At 38.7% G+C, this 23,701-nt stretch overlaps 5 protein-coding genes across 7 annotated transcripts; 2 read left to right on the top strand and 3 right to left on the bottom strand.

The window, feature by feature from the left end:
* Window positions 1–262: 262 nt before the first annotated feature.
* LOC110409007 (thioredoxin reductase 1, mitochondrial) lies at window positions 263–1,552 on the bottom strand. Its single transcript, XM_021418214.2, is given in 5 exon segments — window positions 263–569; window positions 571–700; window positions 703–831; window positions 834–932; window positions 935–1,552. Coding segments are annotated over 5 exon segments (1,053 nt in total). The 5' UTR covers window positions 1,323–1,552.
* A 597-nt stretch (window positions 1,553–2,149) lies between these two features.
* LOC149527576 (uncharacterized) lies at window positions 2,150–3,168 on the bottom strand. Its single transcript, XM_089782470.1, is given in 4 exon segments — window positions 2,150–2,582; window positions 2,621–2,752; window positions 2,755–2,773; window positions 2,776–3,168. Coding segments are annotated over 4 exon segments (381 nt in total). The 5' UTR covers window positions 2,848–3,168; the 3' UTR covers window positions 2,150–2,424.
* A 1,734-nt stretch (window positions 3,169–4,902) lies between these two features.
* Window positions 4,903–8,862, top strand: LOC110429233 (serine/threonine-protein phosphatase 7-like). The gene is made up of 6 exons (XM_021445163.2): window positions 4,903–5,587; window positions 6,017–6,511; window positions 6,930–7,076; window positions 8,169–8,276; window positions 8,478–8,606; window positions 8,722–8,862. The coding sequence occupies exons 1-5, from the start codon at window positions 5,072–5,074 to the stop codon at window positions 8,556–8,558; spliced, it is 1,347 nt and encodes a 448-aa protein (XP_021300838.1). The 5' UTR covers window positions 4,903–5,071; the 3' UTR covers window positions 8,559–8,606; window positions 8,722–8,862.
* A 355-nt stretch (window positions 8,863–9,217) lies between these two features.
* On the bottom strand, window positions 9,218–15,276 carry LOC110429232 (AT-rich interactive domain-containing protein 3-like). The gene is made up of 13 exons (XM_089785791.1): window positions 14,915–15,276; window positions 13,754–14,589; window positions 13,613–13,652; window positions 12,389–12,441; window positions 12,093–12,138; window positions 11,635–11,727; window positions 11,256–11,363; window positions 11,043–11,094; window positions 10,883–10,958; window positions 10,692–10,758; window positions 10,562–10,612; window positions 10,152–10,244; window positions 9,218–9,357 (listed from the first exon to the last, which is right to left on the bottom strand). The coding sequence occupies exons 2-13, from the start codon at window positions 14,566–14,568 to the stop codon at window positions 9,259–9,261; spliced, it is 1,593 nt and encodes a 530-aa protein (XP_089641917.1). The 5' UTR covers window positions 14,569–14,589; window positions 14,915–15,276; the 3' UTR covers window positions 9,218–9,258.
* A 1,831-nt stretch (window positions 15,277–17,107) lies between these two features.
* Window positions 17,108–20,848, top strand: LOC110409670 (protein PIN-LIKES 1-like). Of its 3 annotated transcripts, none has more exons than XM_021419105.2 (5): window positions 17,108–17,160; window positions 17,866–18,038; window positions 18,186–18,265; window positions 18,372–18,496; window positions 20,274–20,848. In XM_021419105.2, exons 2-5 carry the CDS (start codon window positions 17,904–17,906, stop codon window positions 20,297–20,299), a joined length of 366 nt encoding a protein of 121 aa, XP_021274780.1. In that variant the 5' UTR covers window positions 17,108–17,160; window positions 17,866–17,903; the 3' UTR covers window positions 20,300–20,848. The 3 variants fall into 3 exon arrangements, with proteins under 3 accessions (XP_021274780.1, XP_021274779.1, XP_021274778.1); XM_021419104.2 differs by lacking the exon at window positions 17,108–17,160 and adding an exon at window positions 17,265–17,444; XM_021419103.2 differs by lacking the exon at window positions 17,108–17,160 and adding an exon at window positions 17,268–17,554.
* Window positions 20,849–23,701: the final 2,853 nt, after the last annotated feature.

Below are 23,701 nucleotides of genomic sequence, written 5' to 3'. Positions count from 1 at the left end.
GGGTTTTCTAATTTTCTCGTTCTTCAAAGAGAAAAGGAGTGAAGATTCATCTAAAGATGGAACATACAATAAACTAATGTTTGGTTAGATATTATTCTTACATGTAAAATGACAAGCAAATATCCAATCCATGCCTTAGGCGATTGCTTCTTAGCTTATGCAATCCGTGCCAGTTTATGTCATGTAAGCAAGCTTGAGGCTTGATCACAATCAAAGAGTACGGAAAATCGTGGAAGACAACAAACATGTGAAGGGAAAAGGACTAACCAGTGCCAGCAGCAGTAACAGCCTGCCTGTACTTCTTATCCTGGACATCTCCAGCAGCAAAAACGCCGCGCACGCTGGTCTGAGCTGTACCTGGCTTAGTAAGAATGTAGCCATCTGAATCAAGCTGCAGCTGGCCTTCCAAGAACTTGGTGGCAGGCTCGTGCCCAATGGCAAAGAACAAGCCAGAAACTTTCAAATCAGAAACCTCCCCAGTGAGCAGGTTCTTCACCTTAAGCCCTCCCAAAACCCCTCTGTCCCCATCCCCATACGCCTCCACCACCACCGAATTCCATATCACCTTATGTAGGATTGGAAACAGCCCTGCTCTGCATGATCTTGGACGCCCTAACGTATCTCTCCGGTGAATGATGTACAACCTTGGAAGCGTACTTAGTGAGGTAGGTGGATTCCTCCATTGCAGAGTCACCCCCACAATCACTGCCAGAGGCTTGTCCCTGAAGATTGGGGCCGCCCCATCACACACCGCGCAAGCTGAGATTCCTTTGTTCCAAAAGCCCCCTGACCCATCCCCTGAACCCGGGAAATTCAGCCGCTTTGCTACGGCCCTGTGGCTACAATCACCGAGTCAGCCAGGACGGTTTTCGCATCGGTGATGATCCTGAACGGAGACGACGAAAGGTCCACCTTGTTGACGGTTTCAGTGTGATGGCGGTGCCAAAGCGGAGCGATTGATTGCGGCAGCGGTCCATAAGCTCCATGCCCATGATGCCGTCGGGGAATCCAGGGAAGTTCTCGACGTCCGTTGTGGTGGTCAGCTGACCGCCAGGGGCGATGTCGTTAGCCATCCAGCCCTCGAAGAGAATGGGCTTCAGCTCAGCACGGGCGGTATAGATGGCCGCCGTGTGGGCAGCGGGGCCGCTGCCGATGATGCAAACCTTTGTCCTGACAGGAGAGTCCATGGCAGAAGTGGCGGAGTTGGAAAAAGATGCTGCGGTCGTTACGGTAGCTGCGGCGGAAGTGGTCGCAAGGCCAACCAAAGTGCGGGCTTTTCTCCACAGAGTTTTCAGCCTGCTAGGGTTAGACCAGTAATTCATTTGGGTTTTAATGGACGCGTGGTTTTTGGACCTTTTTAGTTTTTATTTTCTCTCTAATTTTCTTCTCTTTGTTGGGTTTTCAGCTGTAGTTGTTGGCGCCAAAACAAGTCTAGTTTATTTGTTTAGAAGAAGGGAGATTTGTTTGTGAGTTATAAGTATTTGTATTGGTTGTGACTTGTGAGAATTCATTTGCCAATTGCTTACCAATGTATATGTATATGCAAATGCAATGCTTGATTGTTAGCTACTCTCAGAGTCTTCCAGACTTTGTTTGTGTTAAGTAAGTATATACTTAGTAACCCATTTCAAGTTTCTTTCCTTTCTTTCCTTGGTATCTTCTCCCTTATGTGCCTATAATAAAATACGTGCAAGGATATGAATGTATGTTTTTCTTCTTGTTTAGTTCACGAGATAAATTGTGTTATATCTTATAAGATTTAGCATTAATCCTGAATTATGAGTTGTGAATTGATTTGTCGGAAAAGTAAGCATAACTATACAGTAAATAATTAACATTTAACATCATCTTCAATCTTGTATCAAGAAATAAAAAAGCATTGTCTTGTTAAATCTTCAATGGTCAGATGGCACTCAGGCCCAACAAAATTTCTGAACCGATGTTAAATCGTATATAAATGGTCCAATGGATTAGCTGTCCAACTATCAGCATCACATTATCGGCGTCATCAGTGTATTATAAAATTAATTAATTAATTAACTACCCCAAAGCCTTAACTTTAGCAAAGTCAAGAAAAAGAAAGAGTGGTGGCCGTTCGTTTTGGCTTTTATGTTTAGTCAAATAATGGCAATCGAGTTAGGTGGTAATTCAAATATTAGAATTTTCAAATTCAATTCATACCTACTCTGAACCTTCACAAACTTTTGCCCATTTCCTTGCAAGCATTCAATCAAACCAAAATAATTAATACTCTCACGGCAGGCATCTTCAAAACTCAAGATATACACCAACGACTTACTAAGTATATACATGCAGGAGGAAGAGCAAACTAGTTAAATGTGGCAGATTAACAGTAATTAATTCAACGAATTAAATCTCAGACGATTAATCTTACAAGGATCGGACTAAGGAGCTTAGGCTTAACTATCTTTGGCAGGCAGGTAGAGGTTGCTTCTGATCCACGGAAAGAGAAGAGCGCTTGATAAACTCCAAGCAGTCTGCAATGGCCTCAGAATAAAAAGAATTAGAGCGTCCCAACGATGATCTCAACCTGGTACTGTTGGGTAAAGGTACTCTAGCTCCTTTGGCGTCACTAAACTCCTGCTGCCGACCCTGCCGCTGCTGTTATCTCTCTTGATGCTGCTATTTCCTATATTGATACCTAATTTCTTTATCAATCGCAAAGCTCGCCCGTATGATGTTCTCCATCTACTTAATAGCCTGAACAAATAAAAGAACCTTGCGCGTAGCGTTGAACCGAAAATCTTCTGGGTTAAGCCTGAAACCTTTGTTTCCACTTCCCTGGCATCTCCGCCCAACCCTGTTGTACTTCATATGGCTACTCATGTTCTGTTGAGGCTAATTAAGACAATGAATTGCTATAAACATGCACCCAACCAAGGAAAAACAAGGAAGAAAAGAAAAGAAAAAACCCTATTCCCTGCTTCTCGATCGGGGAGCCTTATATTCATACGGTAGTTTTATGTATGATAATGGGTCGGAGGAGGAGCTCTTGGAAGGTGAGCTAGTGGTGTGGAAGGAAGGAACTTGGAAATGGTGGGTTTTGGAGTATGCTGGACTTTAAGCTTTGGGCGGTTTCTGCAGCGGAAATATAATGCAGAAGCAGAATTTTAATAGGTGGTATTGTAAAACGTGGATATGACCAGATCATGCATATATTCGCTCCAATATGTTTAACAAGTGTAAACATATATAATATATATATATATATATATATATATGCACACTTGTAGCATAACAATATTAATAATTAATAAATGAAAAGGAGGTTTTGTAATATTAGTAATTGGCAGGGTAAGTAGGGCCGTTGCCGTTGAGGCCTGAGGACAAGAAGAAAAAGAAATGCAAGTGTCTCTTTTCAGATTATTAGGTGTGATTGAACATGAAGGCTGAAGCGGGAGCGGCCCAACAACAAACGCAAATCTAATTGCCAATTATATGTGGAATTTGGTAGATCACTCCGTTAAATTTCCTCTTTTTGACTTATGATTATGCCTTTTTCTACTGTATTAGCATAGGAACTTGTCGCTGAGATATTAAGTTGCAAATTGCGTTGTGTTGTATCCCCGCAAGCGGCAAATGAAGTTAAACTCATTTCATTATATGCATGTAGGCCTCAGCCTGGTATAATATTGCTATCGTTCAGATGGTCAACTGTCAGCGTTTGCATCAGAGGAAAATCGCGAGGGAAAGGCACAAAGGTCAGCAACGTTGGTCATCAACTCCTTAATTACAGATACAGATGGTTTGTTGTTTACTGAAATATTAGGTAGGCCAGGAAATTAAAACAGCCTGCAAACACGCAGGAGATTACGTGGCAGCGTTCCTTTGCGGCCATGGTTGGCCTTCTCACTTTCCCGGGAGTCCGGATAGAATAAGAAGTGCACAACACAAGGCTTCAAACTTCCATTTTCCTTTCCTGTCTGGTGCGAGTATATTCATCAAAGGATGTGTTGATTAATGCATGGTGATAAATCAAGCATTTAAGATTTTAACTTTATATAAGAGAGACACATCCATTTTGAACTTTGTAACAATATTTCTAAACGTAAGACTCCTTAATTAAGTAAGCTTATATAGTCAAGCACTCTTAATTTCCTGTCATTGGTGAATAGGAATCAACTTTACAGTGTGGACTGCAATCCAAAAAAGTTGAAAACAAAACCCCCTTTTTCGGTTTTTGGCTGCTAAACGGTGTACAACCACGACCAGAGGTGCGCAGCACATAGCAAATATCAGCATCATGATCTGCCGATCGAGGCTCACCCAAGTCCTAAAGGGCTAAGGCCAGGTTCAATGACAAATTTTGGAACCTGCTACTAGCACTGCATATAACTTATAGTAACAATTGTAGTGACAGTCTGACGGAGAGTTTCGGATTGTGGTGAAACAGAATAAAGTAGCCTGGCAGGTTGGAAACCAGTTAGAAGCAACATTTATAACATAGATGTTGTTAATTTAAGATGAAAGGTTCGTTTCATAAAAAGAGTGAAACATAAACAATTGAAAAGAAAGAAGAGAATTGAGATTATTACTCATGATCAGAAGAATTATTGCTAAACTAAAGAGATAAGTGCGGGCAAGGCCAGCATCTGGTGGTCGGTGCTGAATGGGAACGGGAATCCGTTGTCTGAATGCTGGTATGAAATATCAATTTAATTAATAAAAAAGTTCACAATTTGCGAAAAGTTGCAGAAAGTCATAATGGAGAGCGAGACACACCTGTATTTTCATAATTCATAGGAGTAGTACGTACATATATTTTCACAAGTAGCTGATTCCGAGTCCTGGTAACTTTTAAACACTTTTATTAGTAACTCTGATGCCACTGGACTATAAAGTGACTCACACAAACAACCTCCTACCCAAATAACTTATGGAGAGCCAAAAACCCTTGTAACTGTATCTGTATGTTCCATGTTCCATGTTCCAAGTTCCAACCGTATGCTAGGGTTTCCAATTTTCTGAAACAGTTTCTCCTCTGAAAATAAAAACAAAATTTTTTCTCACAAATTTTTAAAGAGAAAGGAAAAAAAAAACCCCACTTTTTATGTCTTCTGATAACATTTCTAATACCATTACCAGTCTGACTTCAAGAGATGCAGATGCCTCCTCCTCCACCACCACTACGGCCACCTCCTGCGACAACCCCTCTCCGTCCCCTTCCCCACCCCCATCGGCTGCTCCGGTTCCTCTGTCTTGGTCTCCCGATGGGAAGCTGAGCCTTGAGTGGATCCAGCATGTTATGTCGGCGTTGGACTGGTCTTCAAGAAATCTGCCCCCCTCCGCCTTCCCGTCCGTGCTCCCCGTTCCCGTCTTTGATGCCCTCGTCCTCACCGCTTCTAAGATCCTCCACAAAGAACCCAATTGCCTGCAAATCGAGACCCTCGACTCCGACTCGACGGTTGTAGTGGTTGGCGATCTTCATGGGCAATTGCATGATCTTCTATTCCTCCTCAAAGATGCTGGCTTTCCTGCTCAAAATCGTATCTTTGTCTTCAACGGGGATTACGTTGACAGAGGAGCTTGGGGTCTTGAGACTTTCTTGCTATTGTTAGCTTGGAAGGTACTTCCAATTTTCAAGTCGTCTTTATAATTAAAGGATACACTTTTACGTGTTTTGGTATTTCAATACAATCTTTCGTTCTCTGTTTGTAAATGAATTTGCCCCAGTGGGATAGCTTCTTAACACGCTGGATTATCACTTTGACGATCTATTATACAGTAGCAATACCTTTCCCTTACATATAATTTTCTCCCTATCTTATTTTTCAAATTTGTTCATTTGTATTTTCTTTTCCTGTTTCTTTTTAAACGCTGGTTCAATGCTTGCCTTTTGTGGACAATCCAAAAATCCATTTCACTTCTCATAAATTAAGCTTATTTCTTTTCCTTACATTAGATTGGCTTTTGATTTTTGGCACAGATTTTTTTGTGAAATAAATATCTATTTTGATAATTAAATAACATTTGACAAGATATCATATTCTTCTAGGTTTTCATGCCACATAGAGTTTATCTTCTTCGTGGAAATCATGAATCCAAGTACTGCACATCTGTTTATGGATTTGAGAAGGAAGTTCTGGCGAAGTATGGAGATAAAGGTAAGCATGTGTACCGCAAATGTTTGGGCTGCTTCGAAGGACTGCCTTTGGCCTCTATAATTGCGGGGCGTGTATATACTGCCCATGGCGGGCTTTTCCGCAGCATTTCAGTCACCCCTTCAAAGAGGTCAAAAGGGAAGAAGAATCGTAGGATAAGCCTCAACCCTGTAGCCAACTCTTTATGCCTTGGTTCTTTCGAGGAATTATCTAAAGCTCGAAGATCAGTTCTTGATCCTCCATGGGAAGGATTGAATTTGATTCCAGGTGACGTGCTATGGTCAGATCCATCAATGAGCCCTGGTCTTTCCCCCAATAAAGAGAGAGGAATTGGCTTGTTATGGGGTCCCGATTGCACCGAGGAGTTCTTGAAGAAGTTCAGGTTAAAGGTAACGTCATAAGGACGTTTTCCATTTAAAGCTTTTGTTTAACAGTCGAGTTATTTTCATGTTATTAAACTATAGTGCCTCCACTCTCCGTGCTTACCTGTCGAAAGTTGCAGTTAGGATTCAAGTCTGCAGAGAGTACTAGTAAGATAGTAACTAGATGATGTAAAAACTTACAGCTGTACTAATATTGCTCATAAACTTTGTCTTTCTTTATGTTCAGTAAACTTAAACTTTAGTTGATAACTGGGTAATAGATTTTTCCATTCAATTGTTCGAGTGAAATTTAAGGCATATAGAGATTCTTTCATTTTTATAATTTGTATATTACTTGTTACAGCTATTAATCCTAGGGGCTAGCTTTTGTTTTTTTGTTGCAAAATATTGATAGTGTGGTTGCTGTTTGGTGCCATTGCCTCAGCTAATCATCAGATCACATGAAGGCCCTGATGCTAGAGAAAAGAGGCCTGGTCTTGCAGGAATGGATGAAGGATACACCATAGATCATGATGTGGAGTCAGGGAAGTTGATAACTGTGTTTAGTGCTCCTGACTACCCACAATTTCAGGTATCTTCATGATCTTCAATGGTTTACATCTTTTCCCTAAAAATACAAATGCCTTGCTTCTGGTTTTCCTTCCCGACAACAAATGATAACTCATGTATGTGTTTTGCTTGATTTGGATCTGCCAACATCCTTTCAAATATTTTTGTGGATTAGTATCCTCGACTTTATTCTACCCATATTTTGTGCTGTTATATGTGGTGTTTAAGATGGGATATCTTTTGTGTGAAATCATTGAAGTGTTTTGGGAGATTTGACTGCCTGGAAATGTATTTTTGGTTTTCCAAATGGGAAGTAAAAGTCTTATTTGTTTTCCTAGGTCTAGCCAGTTTGTGTAGAATCATAAACTTGGACATGATTCCACTGAAGTGGTCTAGTGGTCTTGTTGAAATGCATCACAGGGATATAAATCTCTTGAACTGTGAGATACTTGATATACCAAGGTTGATTTGTGTTTTGTATTTTGCATGTTTACATGTGAGGTATTCTGTTTATGAATGTCTTGCTCAAATGAAAAACTAAAGAGAGGATTTTTTTTTTTTAATTTTTATTTTGTACTTTTGGTTCAACAGATGTAATTATTGTTACAAAGTAATTGACTAAAAACAAAACCTTTTTACCCTTGTGTTTCATTTGGAGCATATCTTGAGTAGATCATTAAGAGCAAGGTTCTTATAACTGTATCTCCTTTATTTATACTTAATTTTAGTTTCGTCCTCCTTTCTTCAAATGCAATCGTTTCTACTGCTGTCTTTTCCTTATGTGCTAACACATGCATTATAGCTATCTTACCTCAACTACACTCATATTTTGCAGAAGTTGGCCCTTACTTGCCTAACATTGAGTTCCACCATGCATTGCTGGCCTTGTTGTTGTCATGTAGAATTTCTCCTAATGATATTACTATGAGTAGTGGATACGAAATGTATTAGACTATGTCTGTTGTTTGAGTCAATTTTGTTTCCTTAACATTGGGGAGTGTCATATTCTCTGCGTATCTTGTAGCTGTTGATATTTGACTGGTAAAGCACAATTTAACATTGTCCTTAGATAAGCCACTATACAACTTGTTAAGTTTTTCTTTCTACAATGCAGGCAACGGAAGAGAGATACAATAACAAAGGGGCATATGTTGTGCTGAAGCCCCCTGATTTTGATGATCCCGAATTCCACAGTTTTGAAGCAATTTCCCCAAGACCAAAGGTATCAAACTGGATTATAAAGTTTAATCAGCAACGATATACTTGAGCATTGTAATTACAAACTTACTAACTACAAAATTTGAAGACGAAATTTTACATGTATTAATTGGTTTAGATTTGCTAGTTGATGGGAATGGTGCCCATGTTGGATGAAACTATGTTTTGAAAACATCTAATTATTGCAATGGAACCACGCATGCAGGTCAATGCCTACTATGACTATGAAGATGTGATTGATTCTGATGAAGAGTTGGATTTGGCGTCAATGGTGACTGCCTCGTGATGTTTGGGCTCAGTATGCTTTTGACAAGGTCATTTCATCATGATATTCGTATGTATACTTTCCATTATTTGGCGGTGATAATTATATTTTGTATCAAGAAGCATTTTTAAGTTTCAACCCCAGGCGGTTTCTGTGTAATTGTTTAATTTTTCTTTTTTTCTAGAGTGAAATGGATTGAAGAAAGGGAAGAACAGAGTGCCGCGCAATTATCTGTCATTTCGATCTCAATCTCATATGTGAGAACATGAGGTTGTCAGGGATACCATTCACGGCATTGCTATTCGCTTGCGAGATTCTGTTTGAAGAATTAAAGATGATCACAATTCACAACCAGCGCTCCCTACCATCTTCCCCAATAATTACTCATTTTTTTGTTCCAATTGGAATGAATTTGAAACTAATATCACTGCCAATGAATGAGAAAAACTAGTAGTCTTTCCTTAAGCAGCTGTATAAGATCAGGCATGTACAACTTTTCCAAAGAATAAAAAGGATATCTTACATGTATACACTCACTAGAATCATAAATAAGCGTCATTAGTTAAACTGCACTGCTTTTTAGAAACAAAAATTCAAATGCACTGGTCCAAAACTAAAACTGGGGCTTGCTTCATTATCCTCTGGCTTAATCCTCCTGTTCACTAGTCACCCCTCACCTCACGCAGCTGGTGGAGCCGAGCAGATTTTTTAGTCCCGCTAGTCACACTTGCTCAAAGGGAACACGAACAAACAACTGTCCATGAAGGGTTACCACAGCTGACGTTTGATGTGGATCAATCCTTGCGGGCAAGCTGACAACCTGACATCAAAAGACCAAATTGTCGACATCATGAAGAGCTAATTACTTCATAATGTGTTACCCCCTAAAAAGGGCAAAGAAGACCACCACCTAAGGCTAGAAAAAGAATAAATTTCTTTCCTACATTTAATGACTATGACGTGAAACATTTTAGTGCTAGCTAGGCAAGTGCCATCATCACGGCCACAATAAAATTTTAAAAACAGTTCTAAAGTGTCTCTAACATTGGCTACAAGGTCGGAAATCAACCACAAAAGATGATGTCTGTAATGAAGACAATGATTAAGTTATAAACTGGCAGTTTGCCTTGAGATTTTGAACCAAACTGACTGAGCCTTAAATAGAATTATTTCCAATAAAACCTTGATTAGTCTCAGGAAGATGTTCAAATCGATAAATCAAAATACATACAATTGTTCTGTTGGGAAGATTGAAGGTTCTTGATAGAAACACATGAAGGAGCCAAAATTTTTCAAGGATTAGTCCATTTTTGATAAAATATTGGACTGAACAAGAAAAACTAAAGATAAGGATATGTTCAAATACATTTTTTATATGAAATAAATGGTCTGAGTCAACCTGAAAATCTTCTCATTCTATATAATTATTTAGACCAATTCACCCTCATGGATGTAAAACTCACAGAAGAGACTAAAAACATGGCATACAAATACATTTATAATAATGACATCCATCTAAAGAAGCAATGCAAAATATATTCTAGCTAATAACGCAATTAGAATAATATTTCCCTTCTAGAATACTTTTTTCATTGCTTCTTGTATACTACACACCTTTTTAAAGGGTGTGACACCCCAGGGATTATCAGGATGCTCAGGTTCGCCGCTTATTACTAGGCGTCCTGCAGGATCAGATTGAACACGCACCTAAAATTGCAAGATAACCACATAAGAAAAGCTTCCATACAGACGGTGCAGAAATTTAGTGTTAACTGCCAGAAAAAGAATTCTAGCTAGCGTATGATTCCATGATCAAAATCCAAGAACAATTTGTCTCAAAAGCCCTGCAGATCACATTCTCATGCTTCATGAAACCAAATGCTTAGTAAAGCTGCAAACTTAGGCCAATCTTTGAATGATGATTATTCCAACAAAAGGCACTGTTTCTACACATTGGTTCTAACCATATGTAGTAAAAAATAAAAATAAAAACCACAAATAGTTTTAGGGTTTTTTGTACTGACCTCCTCTCGAAGAAGGCCTGGCACTAGAGCATAGACCTCAAAACAATCTTTCTGTAAAACCAAAACAAGCCAAACTTTCAAAAACCAGAACGACATGTCCTTTCTGGAGAGAAGGGGCATAGAAACTTACAGTTTTCTGCACATTGATCTTAACCCAATCAGCTGGGGGTCCGATATCAACCACCGTTGTCTCCACACTAGTCAATTAAGAAGAAAGTCAATATATTGCATCCAAAGAGGCTGTACAAAATTATTTTCACCTCAAACAAATTGGTAAAGGGCATAGTCAACACCCATAATATATGTGACATGGATCTTAACTGTGCCTTGGACACTTTGGTACGTGCAGCTTTGACAGCATGGTCCAAGTAAGATGGTTTCTTACGTTTAAGCAAACCTGCATTAGTACACAGGAATCCAGCTTCATAAATCTTCATCAGCTTTAAAACATCAAGAACAAAAATTTGTTTAAACACCATACCGAGGCTTTTAAGCTGTTTTTCACGCTTTTGCAGAGAAATAGAATTCTTATCCTACCAAAAAATAAAATGGATAAATTGCAATATCATACTATATCATGATCAAAAGATTACACATGAAAATGCACTGAAGCTCTTCTTTTCCTCTTTTGCCCCCTTTATGGATCAATAGGAAAAACAGAGGAAACAAATTGCATGCTTGATTTTCACCACACCTTAATTATTGGGTCACTGACTTCACCATTACTTAAATGACGTTGTGAGTGCCAACCTCGCATAGCACGTGCCGCTGCATCCCTCCGTGCTCTACCTGATCCTGCAGCCTAAACACAAGTAGCATCATAAAGAATGTTGGAACAGACAATTACGAAAGATAAACCTCACAAAATCTATTGCAATTAGAGATACAAAAGGTAACAACTTTTGAAGTATAACATTTCACCATACAACTTTTAAGCTGACATGGTTTGGGAAAACAGGATTACATAAAGTTGAATACTTTTAAACCCAGTTAAATTACCACAATCTCAATCAATATCTTTTACTTTTTTTTTTTTTGAAAAAATCTGATAGTAGAATGATAGTTCATATTACCTGATTATCAACATTCATGGGTTCTGATTGGGAAGCAATAGGTACATTAAGCTCACCACCGCATGTCTTATGCCTTTCATAATCAAGGAGTGCCTGACAAAGCATAAAAATCATAAACAAAAAAAGGTACAAGCACTGGATAACAACTGCCTCAAGTATATGAAGGAAACAAAGGCATAATACTCAAATTTGCATAGAATATATGTAAATCACAAAGTAAATTATGGAGCCACACAGCTGCTTACGACATAGCAATCATGTCAAGCTCTGTCACCAATAAGGCAGTTCACTTGATGCACCAGTATGGAAGCAAGATATTATATAAAGGAAGTTGAGGCCAATTTTTCCAAATCCTTTTTTTATAACCAAAGATGCACAGCCATGAGGAAATGTTAGCAAACACAAAATGAGTTGCCAGAGTATTTGCCTAAGCATGCATGATTTATAATGTAAAATACCTTCTCATAGAAACCACGAAATGTCCATGAAACGGTAGTACAGGTCCTGCACAAATTGAAACAGAAAAGATATAAATATCATTGATTTTTTGGAGTGGAGAGAGAGAGAGAGGGAACTTAACATAGAAAATAACATTTTCACTGTGTAAATGAGTAACATTTGTGTCCTTAAGAACTAGAGTTCATAAAAGATTTTAAATTTAATTGATTGAACCACATTCAATTTCTTAAATAAGGAGATTTCCATATGCAAGCTAAAAACAAGATTGAAAGTAACCCTGCATCTTGTCCCTTACTTTGGAGGCTTGAAAGATTCTCCCACTTGCCGCCACAATTTACATGAAGTTACCTATCCATAGTAAGAAGGTGGTTATATCCACATTTGCAACTGAGAAAATAATGAGTATAAAGAGTTCAATTTACAGAATATAGACATCAGAGCAACCCACATAACAAACATTGGCAAGATATATATAACTACATGGTTTAACAGAAGTTCTTTAAAAAATGTGTGTGTGTGTGTGTGAGAGAGAGAGAGAGAGAGAGAGAGAAAGAAAGAGAGAGTTTTCTGAGAGGATTGAGTTGAGATTAGGTTAGGTCAAATTGTACAACAAACCATGCTAAAATTTATATATGCTTCTCTAATCTAACTTCTAGAAAAGCAAAAATCTTATATAAGTGAGGATGTAGTATTTACCACTAATTCAGAAATCTAACATAAACCAAAATAAAGACCTTGAGACAATTACAGGAGAAAAAGTAATGCTATGAAAGAGACAGTTCTCTTCAGAAAGATTTACACCCAACTAAATTAGTGATGGCAAGATTGTTGTCTAGCACTCTACTGAATCAGCATGTTGTCAAAAAAGTAAGCTCAGTTAGCTTCCACGAAATTTGTTTACGAAAATGCCAAACAAGAATCAAACAGAAAAGACAGTAGACAGGCAAGAAAAAAAAAAAAAACCAGCAGAGATTTTAATTGAAGACCATGATCATGGCCAATTACGAATGGTACAACTACCACATTAAAATGCTAAAATAAGAGTAACTATCCAGACGAAATATAATTAAAAGTTGAAAAGAAACAGAACCCTACCCTATGACTTTTAAAGCAACAATTTACCCTTTTTATTAGATTTTGGATGAAACATAAACTAGTTGCAACTTACAAATACTACCTTGTTTTATTAGGGTTAAGATTGGTTTTTCCAGTTGTCAAAGAAGCCCAGTTTACTCATCCACTTGATGATATAAATTTTAGCAAATTTGTGTGATAGTGTGCACATGTACATATTTGAGGGGGAAGGATGACTTTGAGCCACTACTAACTATTTCATACACACGGTAAAATAAATTTATTTTGCTGAAATTAGATAAAAATAAGGTAATTGCCAGCTCCAATCATACTGTGTTCCTTAACTTGGTTAACCTAAAGCCATTTACAATTTATAAAAGTAGATTGCACAATGCATGCAAAAATTTTAAACATTTAATTGAAATCATGGCAAAACACTACATACCTTGTCATAGCCACCCAATCTAGTAACAGCTCTCCACAACCTTATCCCCGTAAAAGGTGAATAAATGTCAGTTAACCAGAAATTTACCAACACATCATAGTTGCAAATAGAAAACAATAGTTCAAGTACAAATAAACATACTTAAGACAATTGAGTCCTTCTCCATAAAATTTAGGAGGCTTAAATTCCATGCCTCTCTCTTTGAAGAAAATTTCCAGTTGCTTCATGAAGGCTGATTGCTCCTCTTCAGTTCCTGACTCATTGCCATCAGAAAAATGATCATCATCAAAGCAAAATGAGAGCTCAGAATTGCTGTTCCCATTAACAGGGGGTGTAGGTAAGTCCACTTTATTGACCCCATTCTTCAAATCATCCCCCTTCTCCTTCACCAGTTTGATATCAGAAGATGATGGACAAGGCGTAAGTTGTTCAGGTTCATTAGGGCTTGTAGGTACAGGGTCAACATCACAATTAGTTTTACTTAGAGGTAATGCAGAAAAAGGTTCAGTTTTGGCATTTGCAGTTGGTTTTGGAGGAGACCCAGAGGAGGTTTCAGTTTTAACATCAGTAGTGGGTTCAGCAATTTGAATATGATTGGAGGACGAAGGGGAGTCAATTGTAGCATCCATGGGTGCCTTCAGATCAGAGGATTCAGATTTCGCATTACTTGGGATTTCAGTAGCAGGCTTCAATGAAGCTTGGTCATTGTGGATAGGAACTGAGCTAAGAGGATGCTGAGGTGGAGTAGAATGTGGTTCTATGTTGTTATCAGCATCGGTGTTCTCAGTCTGAGAGGGAATTGAATTAGCCTCCATGGGTACAGAGGAAGGGGAAGAAGATTGTTCCTGAAGCTGGGGAGTAACAGGATGGTCTCCCTGGTTCACGTCAGAAGCACCTGGAACAGCTAGTTCTGCCTTGTTATCATTTTCCTTGGTATCACTTATCTTGGAGTCCATTCTATGCAAGGTTGAAAACTCCTACACATCCATGATCCATATTATATTTTAGTTTTATTTATCTATTTGTTGTAAAAGAAAAAAACGTTTGTGAATTATTAACAATTAAGCAGTCGTCTGTCTCAAGGAACGAATCACTTAATTGAGGAAACCATAAACCACAGTTGAGCTGACGAAATCCAAAACAAGAAAATGAATGTGAAGGAGAAAAAAGTCTCAACTTTACTATCTGTGGCTGCTTCTCTTAAAACTTAAAAGGAGAGTCAAAAGAAAAATTCCAACTTTGCCTAAAGAAAATGCAATTATTAAATTGGAAAAGAAAAACGAGGAATAAAGAGAGACTTGCCTGCTTTCAAAAATGGAGGAGGAGGAGGAGGAGGCGGAGAAGAAGGAATCCTGAACCCCAATGTATGTAAACCCTAAAATTTTCTAATTAATTCTATTCTGGGTTTCGCTGTGCTTCAAAATTGAAATATATATATATATATATATATATAGCTATACACCGTACGAAAGAAAGATAAACCAAATCCTCTCGATTACCTTCTTGCTTCTTTAATTTTGATTTACTCCTGCTGCTTGTATACCAGACTGATACTCGACAGACACTAGCTAGAAATTTCTTCGATCACGCATTCCTTCAGCGTTCTTTCTTTCTTTACTTCCGCCTTTGGACTTTGGAGTTTCGATGCCACCGCACCAGAACACCACCCCCACGTGCACGATACCAGTTCTCAGACTTGTGCGAAACGACGTCGCTGCTTCTTTTTTGGGACCTTTAACCAGTTCTCGGCCCAACATTTGCTCTGGATAAAAATTTAGCCCATAACATAAACAAGGAAGTTAAACTTTCTTCTATGAACAAAGGGCCTGTAGTCATTGTGGTGGGAGGAGGATAATTGTTCTTGAAAGTATGTTGAAAATAGAAACAAGGTTGTTTGATTCCAAACCGCTGCAGTTTTGCGTCGCTCGCTTTCTTTATTTCTTGTTTCCATCCTCTGTTGTAGGCTCCAAGACGTTTGATTAGACTGGCTCCCAAAGGTGTCAAATGTGTTTGATTAGGTTCACATTATCCAGCAGTTCGTCTACTTTGTCAGAATTCTTTAGTCATGTTCGAGTGTTAAAGAGTTATACGACTGCCTTTTGCTTTCTGCATTAAGTAGAGTTTCAGATAGATGCTGGGGTGGCCCTTTGAGTCATACCTTGCGTCATTGGATTGGAGTCCAGAGAAAATCTTAGGTTTGATTTGGGGCATTACGGAGAACAGATAAATGATAAAATGATGCAAATCAACTAGGGGTTTTGTCTGCAGCCAGAGGGCGAATCAAGCATTGGTTTTGAAGGAGGGAGGTGCAGTTTAAAGAAACTATTATAAGTTTTTAAGAATGTGTTGCATCCATTCCGGGGTTCCTATGTGTTCACGTGCTGGAGAAACTTTTTCTGAAGCACATCCTGTGTCCTATACAGGAGGTGTAATGTGACAAGAGAAACTAGCATTCTCCAAACTATTCCAGAATCAGAAGAGTTGAGACTTTCATGAATACATTTTAATAGGTACAATCACAGAGCTGCTTGGGGTTGGTCAGGGTGAATGTTCAGTCATTATGCTGTGGCTTCGTTCTCCCTTACACTCTGGTCGACCTTTTACGTTCTGGCTCAGTAATTCTTTTTCTGCTTTATTATTATCTTACGGACACATCGATCACAGGGGATGTTGTTGATCAAAGCATGAATATGGTATTTGTTTACATGTATATGTAGTAGAGTTATTGAGAGGGGCTGATTAGTGGTCGTAGCCTCTCCAAAGAAGGAATTTTTACTTTTAAAATTCCCCATGTATCAAAACTGAAAGGAGCATCGAACTCTCTCTCTCTCTTTTGGGGGAGGTGGTCATTGTATTTATTCCATTTGATGATTCATTAGAGATCATATGTGAAAATTAATATCTTTTGCTGGGAATTTACGTACCTGCAGGCTTCCCAGAAGGGCCAAATATCATATCTATAAGCGTCCGTGGTTTAATTGCACGGTGGTCATGAAAATGCGATGGTGTTTTGATGTTGGATCATGCGACACATAGTTAAAATGTGAATGCGAACTTTCCTTTTTTTTTTCCTTTCGGAATTTAAACAAAAAAAAGAGGAAAGGTTACAATGGAGTTTCCGTGAGTACTGTTTAACAAGAGAAGGAAGTAGCTGTAGAAGAGTCTAGTGGAATATGCAACAACCAATATCTGATATCTGAAAGTAAAATGTTTGACATGTGAGAGTGAGGAATAGATGCCATCTCTATGCAGATTGCAGTGCGAAAGAGTGCATTTTGAACCTTTAGATCTCATTCTTGATGTTGAACTGTGGAGCGGGCAGAAGGTGGTGAACAACTGTGGACCAGTGTCAAGCAAAGTTAAAACAGAACGAAGGTAACAGGAAGGAGGGCTTGAATCTCTTAGAGCTGAAAGGATCGATGAAGATAAATGCATTGGTTTGTTAAGATTCTGGGGTGGTGGGTCCACGGTCACGGACATGTATGTTGGAGCACCAGGGCCACGCACCAGCAGCTTAAGAAGATTTTTGAGCCACTGGGCCACACCTGGTGACTCCTCTCTCTATCCCTCCGTGTTCATTGTTTATGGTTTCTTGTTCTGAAGTCTAAAACAAATCATCCAAAAATATTTTATCAACCCATACAGGCACATAAGTCACGTACTTGTTTAAGCTTAAGCAAATATAAATGGCTTCAAAAGGTCGGTATCAATAGACAACCCAGAGGCCAGAGCAACCATGCAAAAACAGCGCCTGTCCCGCAATGGGCTATAGTTCAGTCTTTATTTCTTCACTCCCAAGCATTTTATCCCCGACGCACTCACATTCAAACTTGTTAGCTTTCTCGTCATTCCAAAGTCTCATTCATTTTTTTTTTTAAATTTATACCACATTCTTAGCCTCTTATATTCTCCCCCAAAATGTTGGGAGAGTGAAGAAGAAAGGTGCGGTGTGCGAACTTCCTTCTTCTTCTTGCATTCCACTTTCCCATTGGTCTATAACCACGCGTACCTCAATCCTTAGGAGGCATTTCACGCATTTTGCTTCTATATAGACATATTTAGTGCATCAATTAGCTGTAACCACGTACATTGCGGTTACATTCCAATGATGTTGATCCTGACAAGAAGGGTTTAAAAGTTTAATGATAGTATTATTCCTTGCATTTCTTACGGTTTAGGTGTGCAAATTTACAAGTAGCATAACATAACGCTAAAAGATGTCCTTATATTGAAAACTTCTCTCCTTCAAGCAGGAGTGGATTGTATTTGAAACGTTAGAAGAATCGATACGATGAGGTTTCTAGATTTGTTTGTTGTTGCTTCTATGCCAGTTTTGAAAGTGCTCCTGCTGACGGCACTTGGTTCATTTCTCGCCTTGGACCGTATAGATGTTATGGGAGAGGATGCGAGGAAGCAGCTGAATGATGTAAGTCGTAGATTTTCAGATTTCAGTTGTGTATCATATATAATATTTCTCATTGAACAGGGTCTGCCTTGCGTTATGAAAACTTGAAAATAATTTGTCAGTCTCAGGAACTTCATAAATAAGAACCATGATTTTGTCTGTGATCAGGTTGTTTTTTACGTGTTTAATCCAGCAGTGGTCAGTAGCAACCTGGCCAAAACAATTACCTCTGAGAGCATTGTTTTATTGTGAGTTCGGTTCTGAGTACTCAATCACTTTTACTTATCGTGATAATTGTTGTTTAATTTAAGGTGTGGGCTAATTTTTCTTCTTTCAATTCAACGTTATACATAGGTGGTTCATGCCATTCAATATCCTGAACACATTTATTATTGGCTCAGCAATGGGATGGGTACTAGTAAAAATTACAAAAGCGCCTCAACATCTAAGAGGCCTCATATTGAGTTGCTGTGCAGCAGGTATATCTATATCTCTTTAGTCGTACATGCAGTGTCATAGGAAGTCAGAAACAGCATATCCTATCTTGTTTCACATATGTTCAAGCAGATTGCATCTGCAGTAACAATTTGTCAGGGTCCTCCAAGGAAAAGTCCTGCAAAATACACATTATCATGCATTTAAGTCAGAGAAACAAGGAAAGTTGCGTAGTTCAGAAGGCCTAATTAATCTAAACTTTTTTGACACGTTGCTTTCATTGCTAAACTGGTCCTTTACAAATGCTACAGAAAGTGTTTGTTCATGCACCTCATGGCTTATTCTTAATACAAGAAATTGACTTTCAGCTTGACAAATATATATTGCCCCAGGACTTTTTTTTTTGAAATTTAATAATATCATTAGTATACCTGTGGGCAACAACCCACCAGGCCTGAGACTAGTTTAGGCCTAAGAGTTTCGTCAGTGTGAAACTCATTTGCATAAAATTTTTCCCACAAAAATACAATGGTGACCAGCTCTGTTATATAAAAACGCAGAGCACTAGTCTGCTATACATTTCCAGGATCCCCTACCTGTTCAGAATACTAACAACAAGCAACCCACAAAATTTACAGACCCAGGTCCCCAACCAAACAAATCAACCAAGCAAGCATATCAAACCAACTCATCAACACAAAAATGACACTTTCTCAATCAGTACCGGTCGAAAACAAAAGGAACTAGAGAGGAAAGGAAAGCTTGGCCTTCATTCATTCAGACATTATCATACCATAATTCCCCAGCTCAAAAACAGAACTCACCAGACCTCTTGGGTTCAAAAGCAGCCTCTGGTTCCCAGCCCCATTGTCAGCGTCAAACCCAGGCTTCTCTGGCTCGATCAAGTAGGAATAAAGGCCTTGAGACCCCAAATCCAATGAACAATATCAGCCCCTGAGACAGCATCAGTGGAAGATTTTGATCAAATCCACTTGCCTTTGAACCCCTACTTTCGCAAGACGGTCTGCAACTTGATTTTATTTTCTGAGAATATGGTTAACCTCCCATCTCGGAACACTCTTTTTCAGTCTCTCAATGTGAAGTATCCATTTACGCATCCTGCAAGGGGCTTTATTTGGATTTTTCTCGCACTTGACAGCATTTTTAGAGTTATTTTTTACAATAAAAACATGTGTTGAAGCCCATTGCGATGCTGAAAAAATCAAGAAGGTCTCTCTAATTGTTCGAACTTCTGTAAGGTTTGCACCTCCCATTCCTATTGCCTTAAAAAAAATTGATTTCCATACAACCATTTTTGTCTCGCAAGGCTACTTCGATCCCAGCCTCCTCGAGCCTTCCTTGTGCAACTCCGTCAGACGTTAAATTTCACCGTTCCTTGGTCTGGCTGGATCCATTCTGCCACTTGCCTGCTAGTGCTGGCTTTGGGCAATCTCGATCCTGATCTTGGGTTTCTATAGGTATCCATAACAACACTATACACATCAGGCCATTTTGCTTACGCCCAAGTGGCCACTCTTAGTTTGTTGGCCTCCTAGAGTTGATCAATGTCCCATGTTTTCCATCGAAAGACTATATGATTCCTATGAATCCATAATGATCTGACTGTTGCGTAAAAAGCCATTTTTCAGATTTTAACCTCTGCATTCCACATGCAGAAAAAACTATTAATGTTCCCTTAAATTGCCCATTGCACCTCCCAATCACTGCTCTATTTTGACCACAATTTCTATGTTTCATGACAATGGATAAAGAGCTGACTAACCGTTTCTTGTTGCTATTTGCAAATTGCACACAAAGCAGCATCAGAGGATATCATTCCACGTTGAACCTGCTCCTGTTTGACAGCGACTCTTCCATGTAGTAGTTGCCAGGTGAAAACTTCAATTCTATATGGTGCTAAGTTTGACCAGACCTCTCTCCACCTATCCCAGATGCTGCCCTCAGAATGTAAAACTCTTTACAAAATGAATTCACTTTATAGCAGCCAGATGTCGTCCCTTTCACGGTAGCTTATCATCATTCCTTGTTCAAATGGTATTCCTCCACTATGGCTTTGAAGTAGTGCCCTTGTTGTTCATCCCACCCAAACGGTGCTCTTCTAAGCTCAATGTTCCAGCTCCACAATTCATTCTCCCATTGTCCATACTCATTGATGCAACCATTTTGTTTCGAGCAAGTGCATAGATCCTAAGGAAGCGATCTTTTAAGGTTTCTCCCTCCATCCGTCTGTCCAGTATTGGATATTCCTGCCTTTTCCAACGGTCATCTGTAGATTATTTGTAACTTGCAAAGCATACTTGTTAGTAGCCGAATAACGTTCAACGATATTCTTCCAGGTTGTGGAAGACTTTCTATTTGCGTTTGTGTTGTGAGACTATTGGGATCACCTCTTTTTTTTTAATCAATCACTCTTCTTCACAACCTGATTTCTCACTATTGTACCTTTAAATCCACTTGTTAAGAAGGGCTCTATTTTTTATCTCTAAATCAATAATCCCAAACCCCCATCCTTTTTGTATCTACATATTTCATCCCATCTCACGTAGGGAACCTTTCGTTGCTTCTCGACCCCACTCCAAAGAAGCCTCTTCTCAAATTTTTCAAGCTGTTTTTCACTCCTTTCAATAACTGAAATAAGCACATATAAAACATCGGTAGACTCCCTAGGACTGACTTCGAACTACCTCCCCCCCCCCAAGATAGCACTTTTGTCTTCTACCTGCAAACTGGTTCTCAAATTTCTCAATGATTAACTCACACATTCTTACCGAACTATGCTTGGTTCCCAATGGGAGTCCTATGTAAATTGTAGGTAGCTCTCCCACCCTGTAGGTAAGACATTTAGCCCCCTTATTAACCAAGTTGCTCTCTATTCCAATCCCTATCAAGCTACGTTTATTAAAGTTTGTCTTTAGCTCGGATATCAATTGAAAACATTTCAGCACCATTTTGACATTTCAAAAGTTTTTTAACTTTTGGCTTGCAACATATCATAGTGTCGTCAGTGAATTGCAAATGAGAGATTACGAAACCATTATTACCAATCGGAAGCTCTGTGGCATAATCCAATGTTCCTAGCCTTACACATAAGTTGATTAAAGGCTTCAGTCTCAATGTTGAAGAGAAACGGTGATAGAGGATATCCTTGTCAAAGCCTTCTTTCCATCTTAGAAGGCTATGTAATAATCTCATTAACTAACACCGAAAAACCTTTTCCGTATTCAAACACCCTTTTATCTATTTTTGTCATTTAACTCCAAACATCATTTTTCTCAATACAAATTGCAAAATCCCCAATCTACATTGTCTTAAACTTTCTTAAAGTCCACTTTGAGTAAATGGTCTCCCTCATTTCTCTTATTTAAAAAATCGATTATTTTATTCAGAATTAAGATGTAGTCCGTCAATTTTTTTCCTTTCACAAAAGCAAATTGATTTTCCCCAATCACTTCCCCTATCACCTTCCTCAATCTATTTGCAAGTAGCTTTGTCACAATTTTGTACACATTCCCCACAAGGTTGATAGGTTTATATTCGGTGATGGTGGATGGATTTATAACTTTGGGAATGAGTGTGATGAAAGAGTTATTTGCCTCTCCTTTTAGCTCTCCATTCTCATAAAAATTTTCTAAACACTACATCATTTCTTCCTCAAACTAAATCCCATTGATTCTTAAAAAAGTTCAAGTTAAAACCATCTAACCTTGGGGCTTTGTTGTCATCACAATTACAAAAGATTTTTCAAACCTCTCCCACTAAGAACTTTTTCTCTAGAAACTTCACATTAACTCCATTTATAGTTTTGAAAAAGCAATTAAACTCCTTTAACATAAGCATTTTTTTGATTTTGTAAAATTGAGCAAAGTAATTTACGACTTCACTTTTCACCTCTTCTGGTCTCACTTATGTTGGGGTTTTCTATTTACAGTAGTTGCTGTATGAGGTTTGCTCTTCTTCTAGCTGAAGCCATCATATGGAAGAATCTCATGTTACGATCCCCTTCCAAAACCCATTTCATTCTAGACTTCTGCTATCATTTTCTCTCCTCTACTCTATATAATTCTCATAATTCAACTATTTTCCCCACAATCTCTTCCCTAGTCCCCTCACTCCCAACACCATCTTGCCACTTTTCATTGAGTTCTTGCAATTCCTCTTCACCTCTTGATATTTTCTCCCAAATACTCCCAAAGACTCTCTTTTACCACTCTTTTAAAACCGGTTTTAGCTCCTTCAACTTCTTCCATAGCCCTTTTCCTCCCTCATTCCCTCTTCTAGCATTATTCCAATAGTCTCTCACCACCACCTTAAAACTCTCTTCCTCCATCCAATAATTGAAAAACTTGAACGATTTTGGTCCCCAATCCATCTTATTCAACCTAATAATTATCGGATTATGATCTAATAGAGGACTTGGCAAACACCTTTAAACCATCTTCTCATCCATCTCCAATAATACCATATTAATTAAAAATCGATCTAGTTTGCTAAAAAGCAAGTTCTTCCCTATTATTGCACCACGTAAACTTATTGTCTGTCAGCAAAAGATCAACAAGATCAATCTCATTAATGAACTAATCAAATCGTGCTGCAGCTTTCCTTGTATTAACCCTACCAATCCTTTCTTCCTCCTTCTTGATGATGTTGAAACCCCTCAAAACCCACTAAATTTCAGCCCTAGCCATGATCTCACTCAACTTTTCTCAAATAACATTTCCCTCTCTTTCATCATTTGGAACGTACACATCCCCAAACACAACCCTCGTTTTGATTCCTTTTGCCATTCTAATTAAAAGTAAAAATTTTTTTATGGGTGATTACCTCCTCAACCTCGAAAAAATCCTCTTACCACATACACAATAGATCTCCCGACCTTTTTTCAGATCTCATGCTCTACTTTAGACTCTTTCTTTCAACCATATTCTCTACTACAGACCATCATATGGGTTCTATATCTTGGTTTCTTCGACAAAGAGCATATTCGGTTTACCTCTACTGATGACTCTCTTTAATGCTCGCTTCTTCTCACCTCTGCATAAACTTCTGAAATTCCATGACAAAATTATCTTTAACACCAAAAACCACGCAAGTAACGTACCCGACACGCACTCTTTATATCCCTATCCTTTTTCCCTCTTTGATTCCCCGTTTTCGCTGCCTCTCTACTAGACCCTGCTCTCTTTCATTAACGAACTGTGCATCCTATCCTGACCCCTATCAACTTGACC

The sequence above is a fragment of the Theobroma umbraticum genome, unplaced genomic scaffold (assembly GCF_002168275.2).
Source record: "Theobroma umbraticum cultivar Fairchild unplaced genomic scaffold, ASM216827v3 scaffold_44.0, whole genome shotgun sequence".
Lineage (NCBI taxonomy): Eukaryota > Viridiplantae > Streptophyta > Magnoliopsida > Malvales > Malvaceae > Theobroma > Theobroma umbraticum.
Note: the sequence above shows the minus strand (reverse complement) of the source record. Positions and strands in the feature narration are given on the sequence as shown.